The 26,606-nt window shown below is 43.1% G+C and overlaps 1 protein-coding gene across 1 annotated transcript in view; it reads right to left on the bottom strand.

Moving 5' to 3' along the window:
- sema6bb (sema domain, transmembrane domain (TM), and cytoplasmic domain, (semaphorin) 6Bb) overlaps nucleotides 1-26,606 on the bottom strand; it is a 166,756-nt gene that overhangs the window by 8,028 nt on the left and 132,122 nt on the right. Inside the window, exon 16 of the mRNA XM_037769257.1 lies at nucleotides 24,360-24,418. Coding sequence (XP_037625185.1) covers nucleotides 24,360-24,418 — 59 coding nt within the window. The remainder of the gene's footprint in view (nucleotides 1-24,359; nucleotides 24,419-26,606) is intronic.

Raw genomic sequence — 26,606 nt, 5'->3', positions numbered from 1 at the left:
TCACACAAATCCTCCTGAATAACCGGAGATCACATCTCATCAGCGGGATTGTCTTCGGTCTTAAAGAGTATTTGTTTTATATTTTTTTGTTTGCTTGATGACACGACCTCTTCTTCCCTCATTTCATTTTAACTTCTTCTTCTTCCATTAGTTCCCCACTGCTTCTGAATATTAACTTTGGAATAAAACATTTTCTCGTAATAGTTTGTTCTAAAATGGGATTGTTCAGAGGAATTTTTCTTTTAACGTTCTTCTTAAGTAGGTCATCTCGTGTGGCTAGAGTTAGACATTTTAAAGTGTTTATTTAACCGCTTAAAACTCTGATGGTCCGCCGGCAGGCCCGGCCGCTATTCGGTATCATATGAAACTAGAAAACCTAAACAATCCAAACCATGTCATGCAAGATTGCTAAATAACAAAGTTACACTAAATTTTGGCGAGGAAAAACTGGGTCCATGGACCTCTGACCTCAAGATATGTGAATGAAAATGGGTTCTATGGGTACCCGCGAGTCTCCCCTTTACAGACATGCACACTTTATGATAATCACATGCAGTTTTTTGAATGCAGTACAAATGTGTTATTTTCGACTATACTACAATGATGTATTTCTGCATACTGGGGTCCCTAAACAGTCTTGGAATTACATAAATTGTGTATCACTGTGAAGCTGAGACTGTTGTGGATCCAATGAGCCCAACTGTATTCATGTGTGATGATGTTAGTCCCCATAGGAGCCATTTCATTGTAGTGAGACCGTTTTTTTTTAATTTGACCTCACTGTATAAAATGACCTGTGGTGACCTCTAGGATAATCACAGCCTCATGAAACTTTAAAAACCACAAACTAGAGACCTAGAGCATTCAGAGGATGGATGGCTTTCCTAGCTAGATTGACAATAAGGGGGTTTCTGAGCAGTTTACACAACAGAAGTGCTCGCCATCCAATCACCGAAAAATGAATTCTTGCAGAAATCTCCAAATGTCAAAAGTTTTTGATACCAAATCACAGCATGGCTTTTTCTAGTGTGTTCCTCAAGATCTTGGTGTCTTAATGTGGTATTTTGGAGGGATTATTGATAATTCTTATCAATTCCCGAGTGGTAAAAATGGTTAAATTTAGCACCAAATCTGTATAACAAATGTTATCAACAGCAACTTATGATACATAATAGAGCATGGGGATGTCCATCATATACTTCTATCATAATGTTCTACGCTCTTATACACGTTCACAATCTATTTTAATTGAATAATTAATTTATTCATTACTTTTTTATGTCTTCTTAATGACTAGAACACAGTGCTGAGCTGCATCTCAAATTAATCTCCAGGTTCCCAGCTTTCAGATGATGTGCACCACTTCTATGTGACATCTACTGTTGACTATTTATCTCCCCCTGAACATCCCCTCTCTCCCACCCTTATCTTTCTAAAAAAGAGAGCAGAATGGTTAGAAGGGGTTAACTGAATATTAAGGTTTATTTAGGAGGTTAGTTTTGCCCCAACGGGATGTAAAAACTTGATTGCTCAATATCTCAAAAATGCTCAGAAGGCAGCTCATAATTCAGATCCTACGACATGTGTTTCTTCACTTCATTCCTTCACGCTGTCACACAGCCAGCTCGTGTTTACATTAATCATTTAAGCACACATGTTTTTCAATGTCTATATTGAATTTGACATTTGTTCATTGGAACTTCTCTCCTTGAACACATTGTTGGCCTCTTTGTTGCAGCAGCCTAAACAAAAGATTCTTGCTGTATTTATTTTCATGTTTTAGGCCAATATTCAATTTGCAAAGACTGCCAGGTTCAATTACATTATCTCCGCTCTCCTCGGTAAAAAAGGGTGTTCGTGGGGGCAGCAGATGAAACACAAAGAAAGGCATTTAGAGGTTACCAGCGTGTTCATTTATAGTATCCACACACACACACTGGAGGAGTTTGAAAAGTCGGGTAATGAATTGATTCATTGCTGGATGTTTTTTTTTTTTCGAATGAACCGCAGCCTTGCTGACTTTGTAAACAAAAGCGAAGCGCTGCAACCACAGAGAAGTCAGAACAAGGCAGCAACAAACCGCAAATCTCCTCTCACACACACACACATCACATCTGGAATAGTTCTTGCTGCACTCAGCTGCAAAGGTTGTAGATATTTCTCTAACATTTACCTTAACTGTGGTCCGGGGTTGCTGTGTGGCACTTCAGATTAAATTCTGCACGGTGCAATAATACTGCTGTCATCCTCATGCAGCAGGAGAGGTCTTGACAAGTGTGTGTGTGTGTTAGTACGGCTTTCTGTGTGTGTGTAGCTGCTGGCCTTCTCACACTCAATATGCTTCCTCGACTCTCTTTCTTTGACACGGACATTCAGATAATGTTAATTATTTTGTGCATTTCTTTTATTCCCCCACATCTGTCTGTCTTTCTTGGATGCACAACGGAAATCTTTAGCCGGTGGCAACAAGCTGAAACAGCCGATGAAAGGAAAGGATAGATTCGGAGGAGTGTGTTTGTGTTTATGTGACAGCAGTAAGGTTTCCCTGCATCCTATCAAGAGGTGACAGTAGGAGCAGCAGCATGCTGCACACTCTCCCCTCCTTTCAACTCCTTCTCTCCTCCAATCCTGCTCACTTATTAAAGCTTAATAGAAGCCAACGGGCCGACCTGTCAGCCTGACGCACACTGAGCTGATCGTCTCCAGGCTTCCAGCTCCAATTACAGACTAACAATGAGAGGAGAGGAGAGAGGAGGAGAGAGGAGGAGAGGAGAGGAGAGGAGGAGAGAGGAGAGGAGAGGAGAAGAGGAGAGAGGAGGAGAGGAGATGAGAGGAGAGAGGAGAAGAGACGAGGGGTGGAGGGGAGAGGTGAGGAGAGAAGAGAAGAGAGGAGAGGAGGAGAGGAGAGGAGAGGAGATGCGAGGAGAGAGGAGGAGAGAGGAGGGGAGAGGAGGGGAGAGAGGAGGGAAGGGGAGAAGAGAGGAGAGGAGAGGAGAGGAGATGAGAGGAGAGGAGAGGAAAGAGGAGGAGAGGAAAGGTAAGGAAAGGAGAGGAGAGGAGGGAAGGAAAGGAAAGGAGGGAAGGGGAAGGGAGGAGAGGAGAGGAGAGGAGAGGAGAGGAAAGGAGAGGAGAGGAGGGGAGGGGAGGGAAGGAAAGAGAAGGAGAGGAAAGGAAAAGAGGGAAGGGTGGAGAGGAGAGGAGAGGAGGGAAGGAAAGAGGAGGAGAGGAAAAGAAAGGAGAGGAGAGGAGAGGAGGGAAGGAAAGGAAAGGAAAGGAAAGGAGGGAAGGGGAGGAGAGGAGAGGAGAGGAGGAAAGAGGACGAGAGGAAAAGAAAGGAGAGGAGAGGAGGGAAGGAAAGGAAAGGAAAGGAGGGAAGGGGAGGAGAGGAGAGGAGACGAGAGGAGGGAAGGGAAGGGAAGGGAAGGAAAGAATAGGAGAGGAAAGGAAAGGAGGGAAGGGAAGGGGAGGGGAGGGGAGGAGAGGGATTTTAAACAGATTGAGGAAAAGGGAGGGGAGAAAAGGACATGAGACAAAAGAGGAGGAGAGTTGAAACAAAAGAGGTGAGAGGATGAGAGGAGGAGGAGACGGCTGAAGAAAGAGTAGAGAGAAGAGAGGAGGACATAAGTGAGGATTAAAGAGATGAAGAGGAGAGAGGAATGAGTAGAGGCGGAGTGTTTGGAGAAGATGGCAACACTGAGAGGATATTTGTTTATAATATATAATATAATATTTTTTAAGAAGTTAACTGACAAATTGAAACTACAAAGGAACTCTCACAGAGTTAAACTATTTTCATGGTATTTCATTTCTTTGTCTCCACCCTGCAGTCATGTGTTCCTTCACACCCCGTATCGTCCTTCCCTCCCTCCCGCCATACTCTTGTTTGCTGTTAATCCTCTCTCCATATCTCTCCACTCCTTTGATCACCAGGGTTGGCGGCATGATGGGAGTAAATGGCTTCAAAACCCCAAAAGAGAAATAAAGAAACTTTAGCTCGCACACATACTTTCAAATCAAGGTCGTTCCTGCACGATCAAATTTAATATCTGCGCCACAAAGTGAAGTTTCCGTTACACGCCGAATGTGACAGCTGTGCTCGTGTTAATCTGAGTGATTTTGTTAAATTTTCCCTCATGTCTTCCGCTCTCATTTTCTCCCTCCGTTCTGCCGGTGAGTCGGGGAAATTAATGGAAAGCTCTGCTAGCTCCATGCCAGTTGTTAAACATTTCCCTTGATTAGAGCACTGGCAGAAGACTCGCTGTATCTGCCCGGCCCATGCTCGCTCGTCTGGCGGCGCTTTCCACAATGGCCTTGTGAACATGTGTGCGTGAGATAAAGACAGAGAGTCAGATGAAGGGTGATTTTTAACCCAGCGTGAGTGATGCTGATTAGAAACACGCATCCAAAGGATAATCACGCTTTATTACAACTAGGGTCTAATTTTCATAGTTTTGGCTGTCATTGCTATCGAGTATGATGTTCCCGGATCTCAGCAATTACTTTGATGAAGTCTGGCGAGAAACACCAGCGTTCAAACGATCAAAAAAGCCGACGTTTAAGCCGGTAAATCTAAACCAGCAGTTCTCAACCTGGGGGTCGGGACCCCTCAAAGGTGTCGCAAGAAAAGATCTGAGGGGTCACGGGCTATTTAACATGTGAAGAAGACAAACAAGGGCTGTCAAAGTTTACGTGATAATAATGTGTTAAAGCAAATTCGTTTTAACGCCACTAATTTCTTTAACGCTTCAACGCAACTTGAGATTTTTAGCTAGATATTGTCATCATATGAAACAAGAAAACCTAAAGAATCCATTGGTACCAACCATGTCATACCAGCTTGTAGCAAAGGAAGTTAAATGACGCTCCAAACTAAATTTTGGCGAGAAAAAACTGTCATGGCCATTTTCAAAGGGGTGCCTTGACCTCTGACCTCAAGATATGTGAATGTAAATGGGTTCTATGGGTACCCACGAGTCTCCCCTTTACACACATGCCCACTTTATGATAATCACATGCAGTTTGGGGCAAGTCATAGTCAAGTCAGCACACTGACACACTGACAGCTGTTGTTGTCTGTTGGGCTGCAGTTTGCCATGTTATGATTTGAGTATATTTTTTATGCTAAATGCAGTACCTGTGAGGGTTTCTGGACAATATTTGTTATTGTTTTGTGTTGTTAATTGATTTCCAATAATAAATATATACATACATTTGCATAAAGCAGCATATTTGCCCACTCCCATGTTGATAAGAGTATTAAATACTTGACAAATCTCCCTTTAAGGTTAATTTGCGATTAATCACGATTAACTATTGTAATCGACTGACAGCCCTAAGAAAAACATGTTTCTACTACCCAAAATGATCTTTTCCTTCTTGGGAACTATTTGAGTTTTGCCTCCCCCAAAAATCTTAAAATCAAACAATGTGAAGGCAACAATACTCTTTGGTGCAACTGTTCTGGTACAACTCATAATAATATGCAACTTGTAACAAGGGGGTGTGAGTATGCACTGCTTAACTAGGAAGGGCCACAAGCCAAAGAGGTTGGGAACCAATGATCTAAACCAATTTATTCGGAGGTAAAAACCTAAATTAAGTGCACCCAACATGTAGGTCATAATCCCTCATTCTACAGGAAAACTGTGTGTGCTCATAACTACAACAAGTATGACAAGAAAAGTAAAGTTAAACCAAAAAAGAACAACAACAGATAGGAAATGAATTCACAGTTTGCCTTCGTTTTCTCTTCTCTCTGGTTTTTCATTAAAACTTGTACAGCTGTCTGACTTCTCGTGTTCCTTGTCTTGTTGGACTTCTTTATAGTGATGTTGCAATTAGCAAGTAACTCAGCAATTAAAGTTGTTCTGTGAAACCCAACACTACGTCCTTATTTTGCACATGCACTTTCCAAAACCGAGCTGTGTGGAGGTGAGAAAGCAAACAGGATTTGAACGTCTCTCTTTTTTGATTCTTAACACAACTATTTCTGTCACTTCTCACTTAGTGCAACACTAAGTATTCCTTCTTGAGACCGTCTGAAACTGTGCACCGTCATCCCCGATGATGATATTGATTCTCCTCTATCTTTATAGTACGTGTTCTCAGGGTTGTTTTTGGACGTTCACGTCGCTTCGTTCTCAGCATTGGACGCTTGATGGGCTGCCCCTACGCACTATGCAAATGTTGTTCTGGAAACAATCGAGGTGAAAGGTAAGCCATGCAGTTGCTGAATCTGTCTTAATTCTAGATCGACAACGGTGAGTTTAAACGTTTTTCGGGAGTTTCCAGAGGCGGAGAGTCACGCTGGACGCCCCTACAAAGTAGCCTAGACCTCAACTTTATGCAAACGAGGAGCGGCCAAGGTGACGGTCTGTCTCTCGAAACGCAACGCTGCGCTACCGGAGGGCAAGAATGCAGAATCGAGTTTGGCCATTCGGAACAGCTAAAACTAGTTCATTTCTAGCATAACCCAACTCGTATTACTGATCGTGATGACCAAAACTACCAAAATAAGACCCATGTTGGAATAAATTAAATGTATAAATGTATATATCAACGGTATACAAAACAGCATCAAGAGGCCTGTTTCACCTGCTCGCTTTCTACAACGATTACAGTCTGGAGGTAATTTAGATGTTATCGAATGAATTTGGGAACTATTTGAGGCTTCCTACAGTTCAATAAGTTCCTTAATCAAAAGCCAGGCAAGGGAACTTTTATGCAGTTTGAGAGCTGGAATACATGTATTAGAAACGCAGCACATCAAAACAGAACAAAGAGACTTCCCAGCATCCCGGCGGACCTGTCGATGCCACGAGCACACACTTCTGAGCTTGATAGGTTACGACTCCGTCAGCGTACAGCCACTGATCTGAGGGCCTTTCATCTCCACCATCCACCATTTCTCTGCATGTTAATGTGTTTATGCACGCAGTGACGGCAGGGATGCACGTGGCAAAGCACACGTGTGAATAAGTGTGTGTGTGTATAGATGTATGAATATGTGTGTGTGTTAATAAGTGACTGCGTGCACTGCCTGCACCCATGGCTCAGTGATTTTGCTCATTATCCTCCTCTCCTTTCCCTCCGTCGAAAGACTGCAGGCACTATTTTGTTTCTTGTTTTTTAGCACGTCTTCCTCCTCCCTGCTGTCTCGCTCCTTTTTTTTTTCCCACCATCCCCATTACTTCTCTTTCAGATACACTGTCGATCTCGCTCTCTATTTCCACTACTGCGTCTCACTTTCTCTCTTTTTTTCACACACAAACATACAGTCACGTTCCAGCTGTAACACCGACGTGTGTGCGAGGATGGAAAGAAACTGAGAAAGAATTATTGAAGCTCTTTAAAAAAAAAGAAGCTGGAACTCTGCAGAGCTCCTTACTCGGACCGAACCTCGCTTGCTCGTAAACTGTGTTTACTCTCGGGATGATTGTAAAGCCATTTACTGTCCCTCCCAGACGGCGTTTTCAGAGCCCGGCTGCCGATGGCGAGTTCTGCACGACTCCCCGGTTAAAAAAATATAAAAAACATAAAAAAAGAAAACAACCACAGCTCCTGAGGGCTAGTCAGACGTGCCCGACCGATCAATATGTTAAAACATTTATGCGCGACAGCCATGTGTTTGCAATTAAAATTCCATAAAATCTCCACCAAAAAACCTGCTCTTAATAGATTCAGGTCTTCAGCTGGGTCTATTAGTGAGGGCAGATCAGGCGTTTGGCTGGCTCAGAGTCAGGGATTGCAATGATGACTACATAATTGCATACCTGCACGACTCTCTTGCTGCCTATACATTCCTCTTTTTCCACCTCTAGCTACTTCATTTTTAACTCTTCCCTCATCTTGGCTTCTTTCTCCCTTTTCATGCTCACAGAAAAATCTCTGCTTGGGGTAAATGAGGTAAGTCTCGAGTTGCTTTAGGGGAGCGCTGCGTGTTAAAATCATCAGAGGTGGCGGGGGCTGACTCCCTCCCGCTGCCGTGTAATCAAAAGCTACTTTTTTTTTGCTGCCCATAAACGTTTTTTTCTTCCAGCCCATACACACGTGTTGCTGTCAGGAATGTTCCTCATTGAATTTGTGGATTCAATTAAATCAGGAGACCTCGTTTTCACAATCTGGTCAACCTTTAGTGAGAGGCAGCTTAACAAGGGCCAGTCTGTTAGCCGTTTCAGCTGCATCCAATCCAAACAAAGCAACTGGGCTGTGGCGGACACTGTGGCGAAATAAATTGTTTTCCGGGAGAGTTTTTGAACGCATGAGAGTGCACGTGTGTTATACGTAAATGTGTTCTCAGCAGGATGCAGGTTTTATTCTTTTCCTCTACATACTATAACTTACAGAGTTGGCGACGCTTTCGTTTGGTAATTGATATTCTCATTTTAGGTGCAAAGCCAAAAGCAAACCGTGAAGAGCAATAATAAATATTCACAAACATGTCACAGGCAATAAATTGGAGAGCAGGTCCGCATAGCATTAGTCTAACTATCTGCCCAGAGGGCTCATATCTCTCATTCCCAAATCATGAAGCAGGCAATTTCAACTTAATCTTTCTCACATGCTACGTCCATATATCACATCAGAGCTACGTGCTAAACTACGCACCCACCAGCTGAAAACACTCGCCAATTTGTTTTTATGTTAACTCCCCCAGCGCTGAAGCGTTGGACCCGTTCCTGATACAAATTTCTGAAGGTTTAACAGAATGATTAAACCATCAGGCCTCATGTCGGGGCGGCACACCATCTGGGTGGCTGATTGAAACTACCCTCGCCCCATTCGTTCAGCCACCCGCTCCCCCCCGGTCTGTTAATTTACAGGCCGCCTTTAATGAAATGTCTCCGCCGCGACACGGAACAAGGCCTCGCAGGTGGACATCAGGACACATCCTGAGCTGAATGATCGCTCAGAATCACAAGCGCCAATGTCAGCTGACCTAGACTAAAGAGAGTTCAAGGTAATCAATACCGAGGAGCTGCAACAAACCGGCGTGTAAAAGAGATAGGAAGAGACTGATGGACTGACTGAGAGAGAGAGAGAGAGAGAGAGAGAGAGAGAGAGGGAGCTATGGAAAGAGAAACAGAGGCAAGAGGGAAGTGACAAAGAAAGAAAGAAAGAGGAAGTGTCAGAGGGAGGAGGAACATAAAAGCGAATGAGATTGAGACAGAGAGAAAGGGGAAAAAAAGTGTTATTGATGTGTTGCAGAAAGGACGAAAAGTGTTGTTTGACGCAGGGAGTTAGGGGAACTCACCATGGTCGATTTCTGTCTGAGTGATAGACACAAAAACAATCCCAAGTGGTGTGCGAGGAGAGTAGTTACAGTACTCTGGATGTCACGCTGCAGGACTTTCCGTTGAGGCATTACACAGCGCCTCCAGGTCCTGCCCGCACTTTATTCGACAACTATTACTCAGCACCGGCCACAGACCTGCCCGAGGCCCTTATTCTTCATCAGACTCTGTGTGTTGGGGTGTGTGTAGGTTCAGCCAAATTCCTTAAATGCCAGTTTCTGGCAGATAGTGAGAAGAGCCGGTGGCCGGTGGCCTCAGCTGGTGGTGTGTCTCTTCATGTATAGCTGTGTGTAAAAAGGCTCCAGGTCCCCTCACACAATGTTCAATGTGCCAATCTGTCATTTTCCAGCTTTTTAAAGGGTAACTTAAAGGTAACTTTGAAAGGGTAACAACCTTGACAATATTTTCCCATGTTTTTGTGTCTAAGTGACTAATAGCGACAACTTTTTTTTAAATTGGTCCGGTGTTGAGGGAGAACGCTGCAGACGACAGCCGCAAAAAACGAGCTGCGAGGGAAAGCGAGCAGCGTCATTGTAACGTTACGTCACCTCGCCAGATTTCAGAACGAGACATCTCCTTGAGGAATACTCTTTCCATAATGTCAGACACTTAAAATAACAATCAGAGCCTGTAATGGCAGAAACAAGCACTTTTAGTGGATGTAAATGACGGTGCCAGCTTGCCCCACTAGCACCATATTGCAGCCTGTGAGCAGCTGCCGTCTACAGCGCTCTCCCTCAGTACTGAGAGGGGAGGGTTACACTGTAAAGGACAGAGGGTGTCGTATCCTGACCAGATTGTAAAGCCCCATGAGGCAAACTTTGGGCTATTCAAATAAAATTGACTTGACTTGACTTGACTTGACTTGACTTGACGACTGGACCAATATCAGAAATTGTTGTCCCTATTAGTCACTTCACAATCTTGTACACACATACTAGTCTTAAAGTGGCGGTAGGCTGTATATTTTTGGCATCATTGGGCAAAAATTCCATAATAACCTTTCAGCATATTGTAATTCAAGAGTTCGGAGAGATAACTACACTTCTGCACCTCCTCATGGCTCTGGTTTCAGGCTTTAAAAAATCTAGCCCGTGACGGGAGACTTTGACCAATCACAGGTCAATTCATTGAGAGAGCATTCCTATTGGCTGTGCTCTGGTCATGTGACCGGAACTTGGCGTTCCTTCACCAGATTTTACAATGGCGACCGCGTCACAAACTTTCTCATTTTACAGCTAAACCGTGCACTACGAGATGAATCTGAAAACATTTGAGGCGAGGAATAGGCATTACAGTAACAGAATATTGATTCATATTTGATCAGCGCTGCCTAGTTTGACCGTTTGGTCGGAGTTCGCGAGTGATTGACAGCCGGCTCTCATAGACAGCAGCTGGACAGCGGGCCTCAGATTAGCTCTTACTGCTTGTTTTCCCCCGGTCTGTGAAATCTTGCAGATGCCGTTAGGAGCACCGGAGGACAAAGAGGCACATGATTTTTGTCAGGTTACCTGTTTCATGTTCTACCGTCACAATAAAGCAACCGTTTTATAAAAATAACTTTTTAAAAAAAATCATATTTGCTCCAATCTCGCCTACTTCAGCTTTAACAGTGCGCCATGCTTTTGGGATATATTCCATTATAAGCCCTGCATGCGTTATTATAAAGTATAACTCTGAATTCACACTATAGGCAGCGGTGAAGTGCAACTCGCTGCAATAATTACATTTTTCTGCGGCCGGGAGGCGTATTCATGTTTTTCAGGCGTGAAGAAATTCTTTGTAACAGAGGTCAACATGTCACAGGAGTCACAGGATCTGATTACTGATTGGCTGTGGGTCCTCGCAGTGATCAGTGGCCTCTTGCAGCATGGAACAACTTTTGGACGTGTGGGAACATAAAATCAGGGTGAAGGTGGTTTTACACTGACGTGCTTCTCTTAAAATTTGGTGTATGTTTTGGTGAAACTCTTGAAAATAAACAAAAAGTCTTAGAGTGACTGCAGGCTATATGTGTTCAACCCCTCACCACCCAAATATTCACTTCAACCTGTTGAAAGATGGCATCTATCAACGAGGACCCGTGGCTCACCGAGGGGTCAGTTTGTGTTTGTCAAGGCTCTTTCTGAGCCTCCCGCTCTGGAGAAGGAGATGTGAGGAGCAGAGGGAGGACTCAGAGGAGGAAGTTAGATGAAAGAGCCGAAGCCCTTCAGGAGTCCTCGCACCTCGCCGAGCCTTCCACAGGCTGCTATTCTTAACTTCTTAGAGCTCGCTAAGAAAACATCTCTACACTGGAAACCGCACATACAGTATTTCACTTCCTCTTTTTTTCCTCTGCAATGCCCAAGTACACACACACGTCAATTGTTATAAGGCGCATGGGTCCTCATATTTCATCAGCCCAGCCTCAGTATCCACTGAGGGGATCAGCTCTGTTCTTCAAGCCTCTCAGTAACTCCTCGGGGTGGGAGAGACGTGTGAGTTAGAGCTCAGTCTGACATCTGGGGGATGCACAGCTTCACACCACACTTCCTCTATCTCTACTCGTCTATTCTCCCTCTCCCTCTCTCTTTGCCACTGGTGTCTGACTTACAGGAGTGACAGCAGAGGGAATTAGGAGAGGAGGAAGGACGACTGTGGCGTCAAGGTTACAGAGCCCTCTCTCCGTCTGAAAGAGGAGACCACATCAAACAAAAAAAATGAACTACTGTGGCGAATGCTTCCTCTCTTTTCTTTCTCGTTTCCCGTCTGTCTCTTTGTCTCTGCTGGGGTTCAAGCTACAGGGCAGCTCATTTATCATCAGCAGACTTAAGACCCTACTTTAACTAGCTGCCATGTAAATACAAAGAACTGTGTCGGCTTTATGGGTCCCCCCCTTCCTAAGCCTCAACTCAGGCCCCGTTCCAAACCGCAGCAATTAGGATGGAACTAGATGAGACAACAGTCGTAAATTTGCCAACAAATTTCCCCTGCACAACCACGAGGGAGAAAAGACAGAGCCGATCCTGGCTCTGCGGTGATCGTCATCCCCTCTAACATGACGCCACAACAAGGAATCTCCATACCGCCATTCGCCTCATTGATGTTTCAGCGGACCTCAATTACGGAGTGATTGCATCCCGCTGTTCCACCAGTCAAAACACTGCCTTTCTTCAGGAAATATTTTCACAGCACCATAATTGCTTCCATCTGTAGCTACACTGCGGCAACACTAGCTGTGTCATTACGGCGGAGTGAGTTCACAGCGAAAACGGGTGGCGAATGTGTTCGTGCGAGTGTGAAACGTTTGTGTGTGCTGGCGAGCGTCTGGAAAGCCTTATCAACGTGGAGGAACCAGAGATTCGAGGAAAGTGTTGAGTTGGAACAACGAGGGAACGTGATGAAGCAGGACGTAGCAACACCTCCACACACACACACACCTCCTCCTACTCCTATTCGATGGCTGGTTTAACAGAGTTGACTTTAGCTGATGAGCTGTCTGTGCAAACACAATTTGACTCGCTCTCCCAAAAGGCCTGCAAACAGCAAAATAAAACGAGTGAGTGTTTATCTCATTGCTGCTGGGAGATTCAGGCGCTGCTTCAAGGTGCCAACAAAATGATTTGGATGTAAGAATCTCTTTCCTTTAGAGTTAAGAGACCCTCGTGGCGAATTAAAAAAGAGAAGTTGGAGGTTTGACAGACCATTTATCCCACGTTTACGCTGTAACCGATCTGCCTGTCAGCAAGGGGTCACGACCTGGAAAAACCGAGAGCCAGCCAATCGACACGTCGGCGATTACCTGCCGTAAGTGGATCCGACATCCTATACCGTCTGCCGACGCCTGAACCAAATCTCACTCATTGCGCTGTTTACAGAAGTGGTTTATATTACCTGTCACATGCGTGTTCACACATCCAAACCTCACAAACACACACCGGAGCAGTTGAGAGTTAGTTAGGTGTCAGCAGGGTATGTTCTGCTCAAACATCATTAAAACTGAATCCAGCATAAATCCAGCTGCGGTTTGTCACGCTGGCTGAGTTGTCCGCTGTGAAGAGACCACTAATTTAGAGGGCAAACAACTGCTCACACACACACATACATTAATGGCTCTATTTTCTCTGCAAGCAGAATTGCTAGCTCAAAGTGGGTGTGACTACTTTATTTGCAATTTTAGAGACCAGAGGCGATATTGCAGCCCTGGCACAGCCGAAAAAAAAAAAAAAAGGCTGAAGCAGAAATGAATAGTTTATTAGTGGGAGGAATACAATATCAGCAAATGGAGTCAGGGCGAGCTTCACTAATCACGTCAGGTCTGATAGTTTCCTAATGACCTTCAGGAGGTGCAGAAATCCCAAACCACATGTACACTGCAGATCAAATATGTTTATTCGGTGTTCTTGATATGCCTCCAATGGCAGATTATGTCCCTTTTTGAAGAATATAAGGCCCAGACGCAGCAAACCGACATCAAAGAACTAGCGGCGATGAAAGGCCACCTGTTGCGTCGACTCACGTCACCTTTGTCTTGGCCAAAACGTTGCACTCGAAAACACCGCAAGGACTACAGCCGACGGCTGACTACCACGTACGTTCTGCGCCTGCGTGAGATGATATAACTCTCCACACCAGTAAACGGCAGTAGTCTGTATCCATCATTCAAAAAAGGACAATATTTGTCATTGTTTTGTGTTGTTAATCGATTTCCAATAATAAATATATACATACATTTGCATAAAGCAGCATATTTGCCGACTCCCATGTTGATAAGAGTATTAAATACTTGACAAATCTCCCTTTAATGTACATTTTGAACAGACAAAAAAAGTCTGAAGAGTATAAACATGGAGTCTGTGTGTGCAGAAAATTTGAGATGTTTGAGTATTTTAGTTTTTAGATAACAGTGCTGTGTCAGAAAATGTAATAACTGATGAATGTACTACCTACACGGCTTGGCCTGAGTGTGTAAATATGGGCATTACATCATATCGCTCAAACTACAGACAACAGATTGGACAAACATATTATTTAAGCTGCTGTATGATGCGCTACATGTGTTTAATCAAGTGAAAAGGGAAGAACTTAGACTTACAGTTCATCCAAAACGCATTGAAACACTGTCAAAAGATGTGTGTTTGAAAGATGTCAAAGTTAAAGAGGTGAAACTCAAAATGCATGAACGTTTTGGGATTTTCTGTGTATGCACCTCGGTACTAAAGCCTTGAAATTGCTCTTTGTGCATGTGTTTGCAATAAAATGTGATCTTAGCAGGTGGAAAAGCAGTTTCATGCCACAACGGCTGCGTCACTTCACCCCCCTCGGCGTTAGAGCGTTTGTTTAGACCTATAAAATTAATTACTGAACAACAATGAAGTTAGCTTGCTTAGCACCTGAGAGAAAGTAGAGCTCATAGGCTAACAGACCTACACACACACACATTTAAACAACGTATTTATGTCCGCATAACAAAGAACGATACAAGGACACAAATACTAAAGGTGCCGTGGAATACATTCACAAAATCATGGACCAGTGACATAGACCTTCACGACAGAAAACATAGTACTCAGTTCTCAGGGATATAAGTAGCAGCGTCTCTGCCAATGATAGCAGAGACAGCACAGTACTTAGCAAGCCATTTAGCCCCTTTTTGGGCATCCCACGTTGTTGAAACCCTCTAATGACCAACCTGTGAGTGTGTCCCAGGCTGCCAAATATGAAAACAAGTAGTGTGCATCTATAACCAGCTCTGAGATGGTATTTAGGAGTGGTTGGTATTTAATGACCGTGGTCATAAAGGCTTCCCCTAGGCTGATTGTCTTTTGATGTGTGTTTGAAAGATGTCAAAGTTAAAGAGGTGAAACTCGAGATACTGGAACGTTTTGTGATTTTCTGTGTATGCGCCTCGGATACTAAGGGCCTTGAGAATTGCTCTTTGTGCATGTGTTTGCAATAAAATGTGTTCTTAGCAGGTGGAAATGCAGTTCCATGCCACAACGGCTGCGTCACTTCGCCCCCTTCGGTGCTAGCCTGTTGGTTTGGACCTACAAAAAATAATTACTGAACAACAACGAAGTTAGCTTAGTGCCTGAGAGAAAGTAGAGCCCATAGGCTAATAGACCCCTACACACACACACACACACACACACACACACACACACACACACACACGCACACACATAATTGAAGCCAGTTATTTCTCTGACCTCATCTCTTTCATCAGAGTGTCCCTCCCACAACACATCGTCTCAATTAGACGTAGTGCTTCCAAACTCTGCTTTGATCAGAGCGGGTTTAGAGGAACGGCATGTCTCTACATACTAATATTTGATGTGTGTGTGTGTGTGTGTGTTTGGGGGGGGGGTGATCTTTGTTTTCTAATAAAGGCAGAGAGAGCCAAGCATAACTACAAGGCAATACCCATAGCTACGCTCCACTTCCTATTTATGTAAATAAATTAAAGGGCCAGTGTGTAACAATTAGGGGGATCTATCGGCAGAACTGGAATATAAGAATAATAAGTATGTTTTCTTTAGAATCCCAAATCACATGTACACTGAAGACCACACATGTTTATTCAGCGCTCTTAAAGGAACAGTGTGTATAAATTAGGGGGCTTTATTGGCAGAAATGGAATATAATATTGATAATTTAGCTTTCTTTAGTGTATCATCCCCTGATAATAAGAGTTGTTTTGTTTTTGTTATCTTAGAATGAGCCGTTTATGTACGGTAATGGATAATGTACAGCTAGCGGGTCATTGTTATTGCATTGTTATTTCACAACAATGAGCCGCTAGCTGTACATTATCCCGCTTATGACACGGCTACTTACTTAAGAAATCAATAATTTGACACAAAACGGTCCGACAGAGTCCGACATCAGAACTTGTTTTGCTTTTTTTTTTTTTATAGAAATAAAATCTGTTGAGTTAATTTTTGCGTATCAGTGGACGACGGACGCTACAAACTGATGGTGAAAGTGTCTGCTCCGTACGGAGTCTCAGCTCAGAGTAGCAGGAGTCAGATTTCACACACGGGACGAGAGAGAGTTGACAGACAAGACGATGGCGGAGGATTTGGTGTCAAAGGGAATTGGCAATATTTCAGATTTAAATGTAACGTTAATGAGGCCATCGCTGTACGGAGGACGGAGCGGTCACAGCTGTTGTGCGCGGTGTAGCAGGCCCAGGTGGAAACGTGCGGCCCCGCAGAGAAAGCTGGACAGGAGAGGCCAGACACAGCCATCCGACGTTAAAGATCAAAGTAAGCGCTCTAAACATATTGAACATACAGTGTTATCAGCAACACCAGTGTTTATTAACCGTCACATCCCTATCTGCATCTTCACCACTAGATGTCACTAAATCCTACACACTGCTCCTTTAACTGATGTGCCACTTTGACATTGCAGAATGTTTTTTTTTTCTACCAAGGACTTTCTCATCATCGACTTTTTATGATAAATTAAGAAGAACTGAATGATACAAAGATAAATAAGCAGATAGTAGTGTGAAGTGAGGCGAAGGGCAGCAGCTCAGTGATACAGGAAAAGAGCAGATTAAGAGGCGGGCAGTTCACGTCACCTTGACAGAATAACAGCCTGGCCTCGAGCCCACTGAGGAGCCCGGTGACAGCGCTGTGACACAGGAGACGCCGGCGGCGCTCTCAGTCTATTTGTCACAGCGGCTCGGCCATGCGCCCATGAAAACCGCCTCTCCTCTCACTTCCCTGCACCTCCCACCTCTCTCAGAGCTTTCATCCACCCTCACCTTCCTATGTGATTACCACCACCTCGCCTCTCTGTCCTCCTCTGACCTCACTCTCTTCCCTTTCTTTTCTTATTCACCCTCATGACTTTGCACTTCTGATCCTCTGAACCGTTTCACCCCTTCCATCCTCAAAGTTTGCCTTCTTCCTATGATCTCTCAATCTCTTTTTTTCGCTCTGCTCTGTACTCCTTGATCTGATTTACCCGGTCTCATCTCCCCATCCTCGCTCTTCTCAGCCCCATTCCTTTGCCCCTCGCAGAATCACCCTTGATATCTATTCGACTGCCATCAGCCAGAGGAGAGATGAAAATCGATTCTCCTTCCAGCGGCCGTTTCTCTCTGGCTGAGGAGAAAGGGGAGGCAGTTAGCTGGGCTCTAAGTAAGGCCGTCCATCCATCTCCCTTTGAGGTCTGACGACAAGGCTGCTCTGAAGTCAGTGTAGCACTGACTGGGACTGGAGAGAGGGATGAAACATGAGGGAAGAGGAGAGGCTCTGGAGCAGCAGAGGAGCAAAGACTATGACACAATAAATGACTCCAGACAAGCTGCAAAGCCAAAACCATAATTTCCTCTTTTTAAAAAATGATAATATAAGCAGCCTAGCCTCAACCTTAAAGGGCCAGTTCATCCAAATTACTGACAACTTCTTCCTCACTTAGGTTTTATTTGGCCAGGTTTACAGACACAGTGTCTCTGAGATTTCTGAAGAGACTCAGACATTAAAAAAAAAATCAATTTATTTCAGTCGTAGGGCCATTGTCAAAAATGTTTTACTGGAACTACTTTATACTGAAGAAACCATCCCTCAAAACCAGGGCAAATAAAACAAAATGCTATCATGGCTAGATAAGCCTAGAAGTAGGGGTGGAAGAAAAAATCAATACAGCATAGTCTCGCACTATTAATTGTATCAATACACAGACGTCAAGCATCGCTCTTTTATTATATGAACTACTAACCTCTTAATAGCCACTATTCTGTCTTTCAGAGATTGTAGTGGGCTCAGTCTTTAAGCTAGAGTGAAGATACTGGTATCATATGAACCTTGAAAACCCAAGAAATTGGTACCATTTACCATTGGTACCAACCATGTCACACTAGCTTGTTGGGCAGAATGCTAAATAACGCTTTAAAAAAACTGGCATGGCCATTTACAATCATTTTAAAAGGGGTCCCTTGACCTCTGACCTCAAGATATGTGAATGTAAATAGGTTCTATGGATACCCCACGAGTCTCCCCTTTACAGACATGCCCACTTTATGATAATCACATGCAGTTTGGGGTAAATCATAGTCAAGTCAGCACACTGACACACTGACAGCTGTTGTTGCCTGTTGGGCTGCAGTTTGACATGTTATGATTTGAGCATATTTTTTATACTAAATGCAGTACCTGTGAGGGTTTCTTGACAATATTTGTCATTGTTTTGTGTTGTTAATTGATTTCCAATAATAAATATATACATACATTTGCATAAAGCTGCATATTTGCCCACTCCCATGTTGATAAGAGTATTAAGTACTTGACAAATCTCCCTTTAATGTAAATTTTGAACAGATAAAAAACGTGTGTGATCAATTCGCGATTAATCACGAATATGTATGGGCAATCATGCAATTAATTGCGATATTAATATTCTAATCGATTGACAACCCTAATAAATAGTCTTGTGACCCCCTCAGATTTATCTTGTGACCCACTGAGTTACCCGACCCTCAGGTTGGGAACCACCAGTTGAAGTGGCCCTTTAACCTTACCTGTTACCTCATGCCTAACCACAATCTTGATTAAAATCATGATTAAAAAAAGCTGTTTTTTAGATTCCTGACTGTTGGAGATTGTCTGAACTTTGATCGTGACTGGAGGCCAGAGAGGGAAAATTTAGTCTGACATGCAGCTGCAGAAAGAGACTCCTCCCGGAGGAATGAAGTAAGCAAAGGGAGGGTGAAAATGAGATCGCTGAATTTCCCCAAAGAGAGACAGATAGGCCACACCAAATCTCACCTCCCATCTGCTGGGTCAACATAAACACATGTGGACTGAGTCCAATATAGAGATATGAAATATTCAGCAACCAAAAAGCCTTCTGTCCATACTCCAACAGTCCAGGTCCCTGAAGAGTTTGTGTCGGCGTGTGTGAGCATCTGTGTGTGTGTTTGTAGGTACACAGATGTACAGTATGTGTCCTGCGTACGTGAAGAATGAGGCGAAGCACAGAGAAAGATGCTGACAGTCGCATACAGAGAGGCAGTTTTCAAAGTCTTAACGGTGTCAGTGACAGTTTGTCATAACAAGCTCAAGCTGCGCCTCTCTGTCTTCCTCTAACTGAATATTGCGTTCGCAGATGGCTGGAAGAATCTTTGTCTAACGGCAAGACAAAGAAAGATGAAGTCAGCGTTAACTAGGAGCAAGAAACACTGAGGAAAGCATCCATATCAGGGGCAATGAAAGTGTCAAATAAAAAAAGAGATATGATGAAAAGATAGGCCGCGGCACCGAGTTCATCACGCCATCTGAGACAGAGTGCTGTGTAAGTGTTGGTGGCAGCCGTCACATAGATACTGCCTCACATTCCTGTCTTGCCAACACCAGCAGATCTCTCTGCAGCCACAACAGAGATCACCTCCGTCAACAGAGTCCAGCTCGGACATATTTCATGGCCGGATCAGACGCAGGAGCACACGTGACTCAGAGCTCAGAAATTCGTCATAGGCCGGTCCAGGGAGCCGAACGGTACATCTCTAACTGACACCGGTCCGAGAGGAGCAGCCATCGGGCCACTGCACACTTTCATCTCTGTGTGACGGATTTCTTTGATGTGTACAAATCTGAAAAATTATATTCTGCTTCACATTTGTGGCCAGTTTAAAGGAGCACTGCACAGGTTTTTACACATTTGAGTCGTTTTACAAATCATGGCATAAACTACACAGCTTGTTAAACAGATCTGTAATGTCTTTTGTTGCTCTGGAAGAAGCTTTGTCACATCTGCCATCAAGTTGCATCCTGGGAAATGTAGGATACTGTGTTTTGGGGCTCTAGAAACAGAGCAGAACGGACATTGAACTGTTTTCCTTGGTCATTTGTCTAGTACAAAAGAAATTGGCGAGTGTTGTTATGGTGACAACACATGTCAGTGGGGTCATAAAGTGTGGTCGCAGATTCTGGGTAGCTTCTCCTGCGGAGTGGCGGGAAGTGAGGCGGAGCGCCCGTTAGACCCAGCGCTGCCGTGGGCCACCAGATATTTAATACTCTTATCAACATGGGAGTGGATAAATATGCTGCTTTATGCAAATGTATGTATATATTATTATTGGAAATCAACTAACAACAAAAAACAATGACAAATATTGTCCATTAACCCTCACAGGTACTGCATTTAGTATAAAAAATATGCTCAAATCATAACATGGCAAACTGCAAACTGACTATGACTTGCCCCAAAACTGCATGTGATTATCATAAAGTGGGCATGTCTGTAAAGGGGAGACTCGTGGGTACCCATAGCACCCATTTTCATTCACATATCTGGAGGTCAGAGGTCAAGGGACCCCTTTGAAAATGGCCATGCCAGTTTTTCCTTGCCAAGTTTGGAGCGTTATTTAACCTCCTTTGTGACAAGCTAACATGACATGGTTGGTACCGATGGATTCTTTAGGTTTCCTAGTTTCATATGATGCCAGTATCTTCACTCTAGCTTTAAAAGTTGCTGTAGCTGAGTCCACTACAACTTAAAAAACGCAAGTTACATTAATGTGTTAAGGAAATTAGTGGTGTTTGACTTTGACAGCCCTAGTCTGGAATAAACCAAAGTTGCTTATTATCTTTCCGTAAACTGAAAAACAATAGTTTTTTTGGTGATATAATTTAAGAAAACAATAATTTGTGCTCAAATAACAGCTGTTATACTGCTTCTTCATGTAGAAATGTGTCTGTATAGTGCTCTGGGAGAAGGAAATTGGATTTGTCCATTGTGTGATCTCGGGGGAATACAAAATGAGCATCAATTTGTTTTGTTTTCATGTTCTTTGAATTGGAATTTTGTGATCTTTTGTTTAGTGATATAAAATATTCAAGAGAGCTGACGGATATATGAATGACTCACAATGACCTGAAATAGTTGTTTGGATATAAGACATTCAAATTGGCATGCTATGTTGTGAATTTAGATTAGAGAGAAGTCATCAACAATAAGTGCCACAACGCTCAGTTTCATATTCCACCTGACACAAGATTGCAGGTGCATGCAGCAAGGCATGAAAATGCAGGAAATGAGAGTGAGAATGAGAGAGCATGTTAGGGGACCAAGTACTCATATTGGCTAAGGACTAAAAGTCAGGACGTCTCGGCTTTGATTTGACCACTTTCTTTATCTCTCCCCCAACTTTGCGGAAATGAAACATTAAATCGCTGTAGCACTTCTTTAAGGGCGGTAGACTTACAGCTCATTCAGAAAGCAGAACTACCGCCTCATCCAAGTGAACGTTTGTGCCAGATGTAATACAATTCCCTCCAGGTGTTCCTGAGATATCGGCCCAATCCCAATGTCCCCCCTAAGGCCTTAAACCCTGAACCCTTTAACTGACATCACCTGGTAAATGGTTGAGTGTGAGAGGCTGCAACGGCTTCAAATGGTCTAAATATGAATTGGACAGCACTTGGCGGGGACATATCACGTTACCTTGATGATGCCAATTGTGGGTTTTTATTTTGTTTTTTACTGCCTGGTTTGAACGCGTTCCAGGCTACGAGAGGTAATTGTCAAAAACAGCATTACTAAGCAAAATGAAAAGAACTGGGTAATGAATAAAGCAGGTGTGTAATACAGTCTAATGCTTGTATTAGTGTTTTTATGTTCCATCTTAAATCCTTAATGTTAATGTTTCTGTTTCATTTAAAATGCCAGACTAAATATGTGTCGTCCTCTTTGTATACTTTTTAAAAAAAAACGTATCCAGGGTTTACACTGTTAACCTTGTGTTTAACGTCACAAAGCTATGAATTGTGGGTAATTCCTTCATGCCAAAGTCTGCAGAAATGTGTGCTTCATCCAAAATTGCATACTATGCACTACATACCCAATAGGTGTGCTATCGTTCAACATACTTCTGTGTGAATAAACAGTAGTATGTATCTCTTTGGACGCACTGAGCAATAATTTACGTCGACACTTCCTGAGAGCCTCATTGCCGGTTGGAGACGTGTAACCATGGTAACCTGTGCTAAAGTCATGTGACCAAAATGATGGTTTGTGAGAATCAAAGTCTGAATTAATTTAAAATACATATTACTCCTAGCAAAGTGAAATCTTATATCTACAGTTAAATTGAAGCTTTATTGATGTTACAGAGCTGTCCGTCATCGTCCATTATGAACGTTGACGTCACTACCGCATTGCATTGTGGGATAGTTTTGCCGCCGTAGTGTCAACAATTGCATACTGTAATATTTGACCAGAAATAGTATGCAATTCGCGCACTATTGGTTTCGGACATACTAAAATATCTCACATACTGTTTTAGCGTACTAAATAACATGTTAGTATAGAATTTCAGACGTAACTGTGGACTGAAGGAAAGTGTTCATAAAGTGCTCTAAATGTCTGCAAGAGAGCCCTCAAGGACTTGATGATCTGACAGTGGGACGGCCCTAAACCCTCACAGACTTTACAGGAACACGCCTCAAAGTCCGTGAATCCGTGAGTGTGGACATTGGGAAAGGGCCATGGCTTTCACAAGAATGGGACGGACGTAAGGTCACAGTGACTTTTGACCACCAAAACCTAATCATCCTCAAGTCCAAGTGGACATTTGTGCCAAATTTGAAGAAATTCCCTCCAGGCGTTCCTTAGATATCCCGTCCACGAGAACGGGACGGACGGACGGACAACCTGAAAACATAATGGCTGTCGCCGGCGCTGAGTCATAAAAAAAGTGCTGTGATGATCTACAGTGTGCAGTGAGTGGAAAGTTGTACTTTAATAGCGGTGTCATTACTTTCTCTGACCCCGAGACCTTGCACCAGAGGTCAAGACATAACAAGTACAGGACGGGGATCCAATACTAGAGCTTGTAAAACACTCCATTAGCACTGAGCAAGAGTAATTATGTTCATCTCTCACCCGCTGGTGTAGTAGAGAAGTAGAGTAATGATCATAGAAGTTGTATTTTTAATTACAAGCTTCCTGCACAACACTATGTACCGTATTTGCTGGAGTGTAGTTTGCTAATGTAGAGAAGAAATATTTTTCTTCCAGTTCATGTTATTTTACAAACTTGCAGGAATGAAAAGCAGGATACACGCACAACATGATCTGTTTTAAATATAACAACCCCTTTGGAAGATCATGGGTTTCTGTTTTGGAGCAGGACCAACAGCTTGAATAATGTCCCCCCCACATGTTCTATAAGAGCTACACATGTGCTCAATGAAGACTAATAACTATCTCAACTTCACCATGCATTAAGGGAGCATCAAGCCATCAGATCCAGAGGCCGCCGCCGCCCCCCCCTGTGGTTTTGGTGGTCAGAGGACCTGAAGTGAGAGAGCAGCATCAAACAGATCGCCCATCTGAAACGGGATTAGAGTTGTTCGCGGGTTCTGATTATGCAATATTTATCTGTTCTTTTTCTCAGGGAGCACGGGGCACATGAACTCGGGGAACTTTCAGAAGCAAAGGATTAATTTGCACGCATTGGAATTAGCGCTCAGATCAAAGAGAGGGGGCGTCGTGGGAGTATCCAAAACCTCTGTGTATCTAGAATAGAGATTTCGCTTTGCTGTGTACCACTTCTATTTTCATAATGATATGGAGAGAGAGAGAGAGTAAGAAAAAAAGGGAAACATCAAGGGAAATTCAAACTGGAGTGGAATATAATTAACCACATGTATATATGCAACAAAACCTACCAGACCAAAGCAAAGATAGTATACAAGTACGGACAGAGTAAACAGTGAGGAGAACAAAGTTAGCCGTAAAACATACACAGGGATTTTCTTGCCGGCTCGACAAAACGAGACCAGCCGACTGTCTTTGAGTCGGATGTTGGTGGTTACTCTAGGGAGAAGTGAGAAACTACAGAGCACTGAGGTGGATTGGGACTTGTCTCTGTGTTTATTTACGGATTCCCTCTGTGTAAACTGAAACTACCAGGCTCTTCCTCTCCTTTTACTGAATCGTTGTTTACCCTGAAGATACACCGAGTTATGTAAGGATCTTAGCAAAGAGACAAGAGAGCTATTAGCTTTAACACTTGTGGGTAAACACACACACACACAAACACACAAACAGAATGGGAATCACTCCTCTTACCGTCACAGTCACCCAAGTGGGCCACGTTTCCCTGTTCAACATCTTGCTCGAACGGCAGTCTGCAGAGGAGAAGAGACACGGTCATTAATCAGAGGACACAGCAGCCCGGCCGCTGACACGCAGCACAGATCCACTCTGATAGAGGAAAACTATTGCAATGTTACAGCAGAGGGCAACTTACAAGGCAGCGTATATATATATATATATATATATATCTCTACAGGCTCCTTTAACACTTTGTCAAAATAAAAACAAAGATTTCTGCAATCAAAGTGAGAAAAAGAAAATCATTAAAACAGCAAAAGAACCCAAGAGGCCATTGAGCTGCCTAATAATCACCATTATCATTCAAAGATAACCACTTATGCCTACAGGGACATTAATTAAGCTAATTAATGCACTGAATAAGAAATATTTCTAGGTCAGCATACTTATCTTCACATTAGATATTTGTGAAGTAAATACTTGCCTTCGAGTTTAAAATCTGTTTAGTCATTAAAGGGACTGTATGTAACTTTTTATACATATAAATCCTCTGTTAAATGTGAAGAACCCGGTCATGGATGACATCAAAGAGGCCGTTTATAGATCTCACTAAGACTTTCGATATTGTGGACCACCCTTTACTCGTGAGTGCCGGCATTGGATGCAAAGCGGCAAAGTTGCTCCACAGTTTTCTGTCTAATTCTAAATCATACCTTTATGAAAAAGTAATGTGTCATGAAAGTAAACTTCAACCTTAACTTTTGAGATATTGCCACATATCTTATTTTAACAACTCAATTCTCGCTGCTTTAAAACTCATTTCCCATCCGGGCAACGGGGGAGCGTGGAAAACTCAAAGGACAAAAACATCTGATGAGGTGAGGAAGCAGAGAGGAAATGAGAACAGCACAGAGAGACCAGGTGCTCACAAAGAAAAACACAACTGCTCTTAATCACGGCCTCGCATCAGGGAAAACAGCACCGAGTTGCAAAGCACAGGCTACGAGTGTGTATGTAGGATTCATTCAGTACATTTACAATGATCAAATTCTCATCCCGACTTGTCACATACCGCCAGGCTTAACTACCACTACGTTTGTACAGTGAAAATGACGAACGAACAGCTGATTGTAACGTGACGCACGGGACACGAACAGCAGTCTCCTGGATAAAAGCCTTTTGTTCATATTTTTATGCTAAAAACCCTTTGGGGACAATATTTGTCATTGTTTTGTGTTGTTAATTCATTTCCAATAATAACTATATACATACATTTGCATAAAACAAGCATATTTGCCCACTCCCATGTTGATAAGAGTATTAAATACTTGACAAATCTCCCTTTAAGGTACATTTTGAACAGATATAAAATGTGTGATTCATTTGTGATTAATTGCAGTTAACTATGGACAATAATGCGATTAATTACAGTAAAATATTTGTATCGATTGACGGCCCTAAAAACAACTAACTAACATAGTGGTCATTTTGTGTCTTACAAGCTATTCATTGTTCAACATTTTCACAGTTCTCAATCGTGCTTCAATCCAATGCATGACGTATAAGTTGATATTATCTGGGCATGATTTCTTTTTCTAGAATTACCTAGATTGAAACTGACTGGGACTTGACTTGTGACCAAACACTTCAGACTTGTTTTAGTGCGGATCCATCTGTGAACACTTGGCAGCAGACGTGACTTGATGCAAGCCTACTGTAATAATTTAAGGAACATTTAGAGAAATGGGAGCTTATTCAAAGTTACAAGCCTGCAGGGGATGAAGCATGTGTTGAATGCTGGCCAAACTCTTTTCTACTTAGAAAAGGCATTACATTACATTCTGGTTGCTATGGATGGATATAACACGCTTTACTTTGTGGTAATGTGTCAGTCGAAACCACTGACGACACTTTGGATTAAATAGGAGAATCCTTACGCAGAAGTAAACAACCATTTAAAGTTCTACATAGAATCACACTGAATCACTATTTAGCCTCCAAACAACGTTGAAGAACCGGAGCACAAAGAAGCAGCTCATTGGGACGAGTGACTGCAGTCCGATTTCTGCAATTAGCTAAAGGCTCGGCAGCAGCGCAGCCAAACATCTGTGCTTTTAATGCCTAGAAATCACTGTGACAAATGAGTCCGAGTGCACTGTGAACCAACAGCGGCTTGTCACCTTAATAAAGAAAAATGTTTTGTGTTCAGTTGGCTGCCTCTGACGGACTGCGGGTCATTTACTTTGTATACATTAGCTCTGC

This window comes from Sebastes umbrosus, chromosome 5 (genome assembly GCF_015220745.1).
Source record: "Sebastes umbrosus isolate fSebUmb1 chromosome 5, fSebUmb1.pri, whole genome shotgun sequence".
In the NCBI taxonomy this organism is placed as follows: Eukaryota; Metazoa; Chordata; class Actinopteri; order Perciformes; family Sebastidae; genus Sebastes; species Sebastes umbrosus.
Note: the sequence above shows the minus strand (reverse complement) of the source record. Positions and strands in the feature narration are given on the sequence as shown.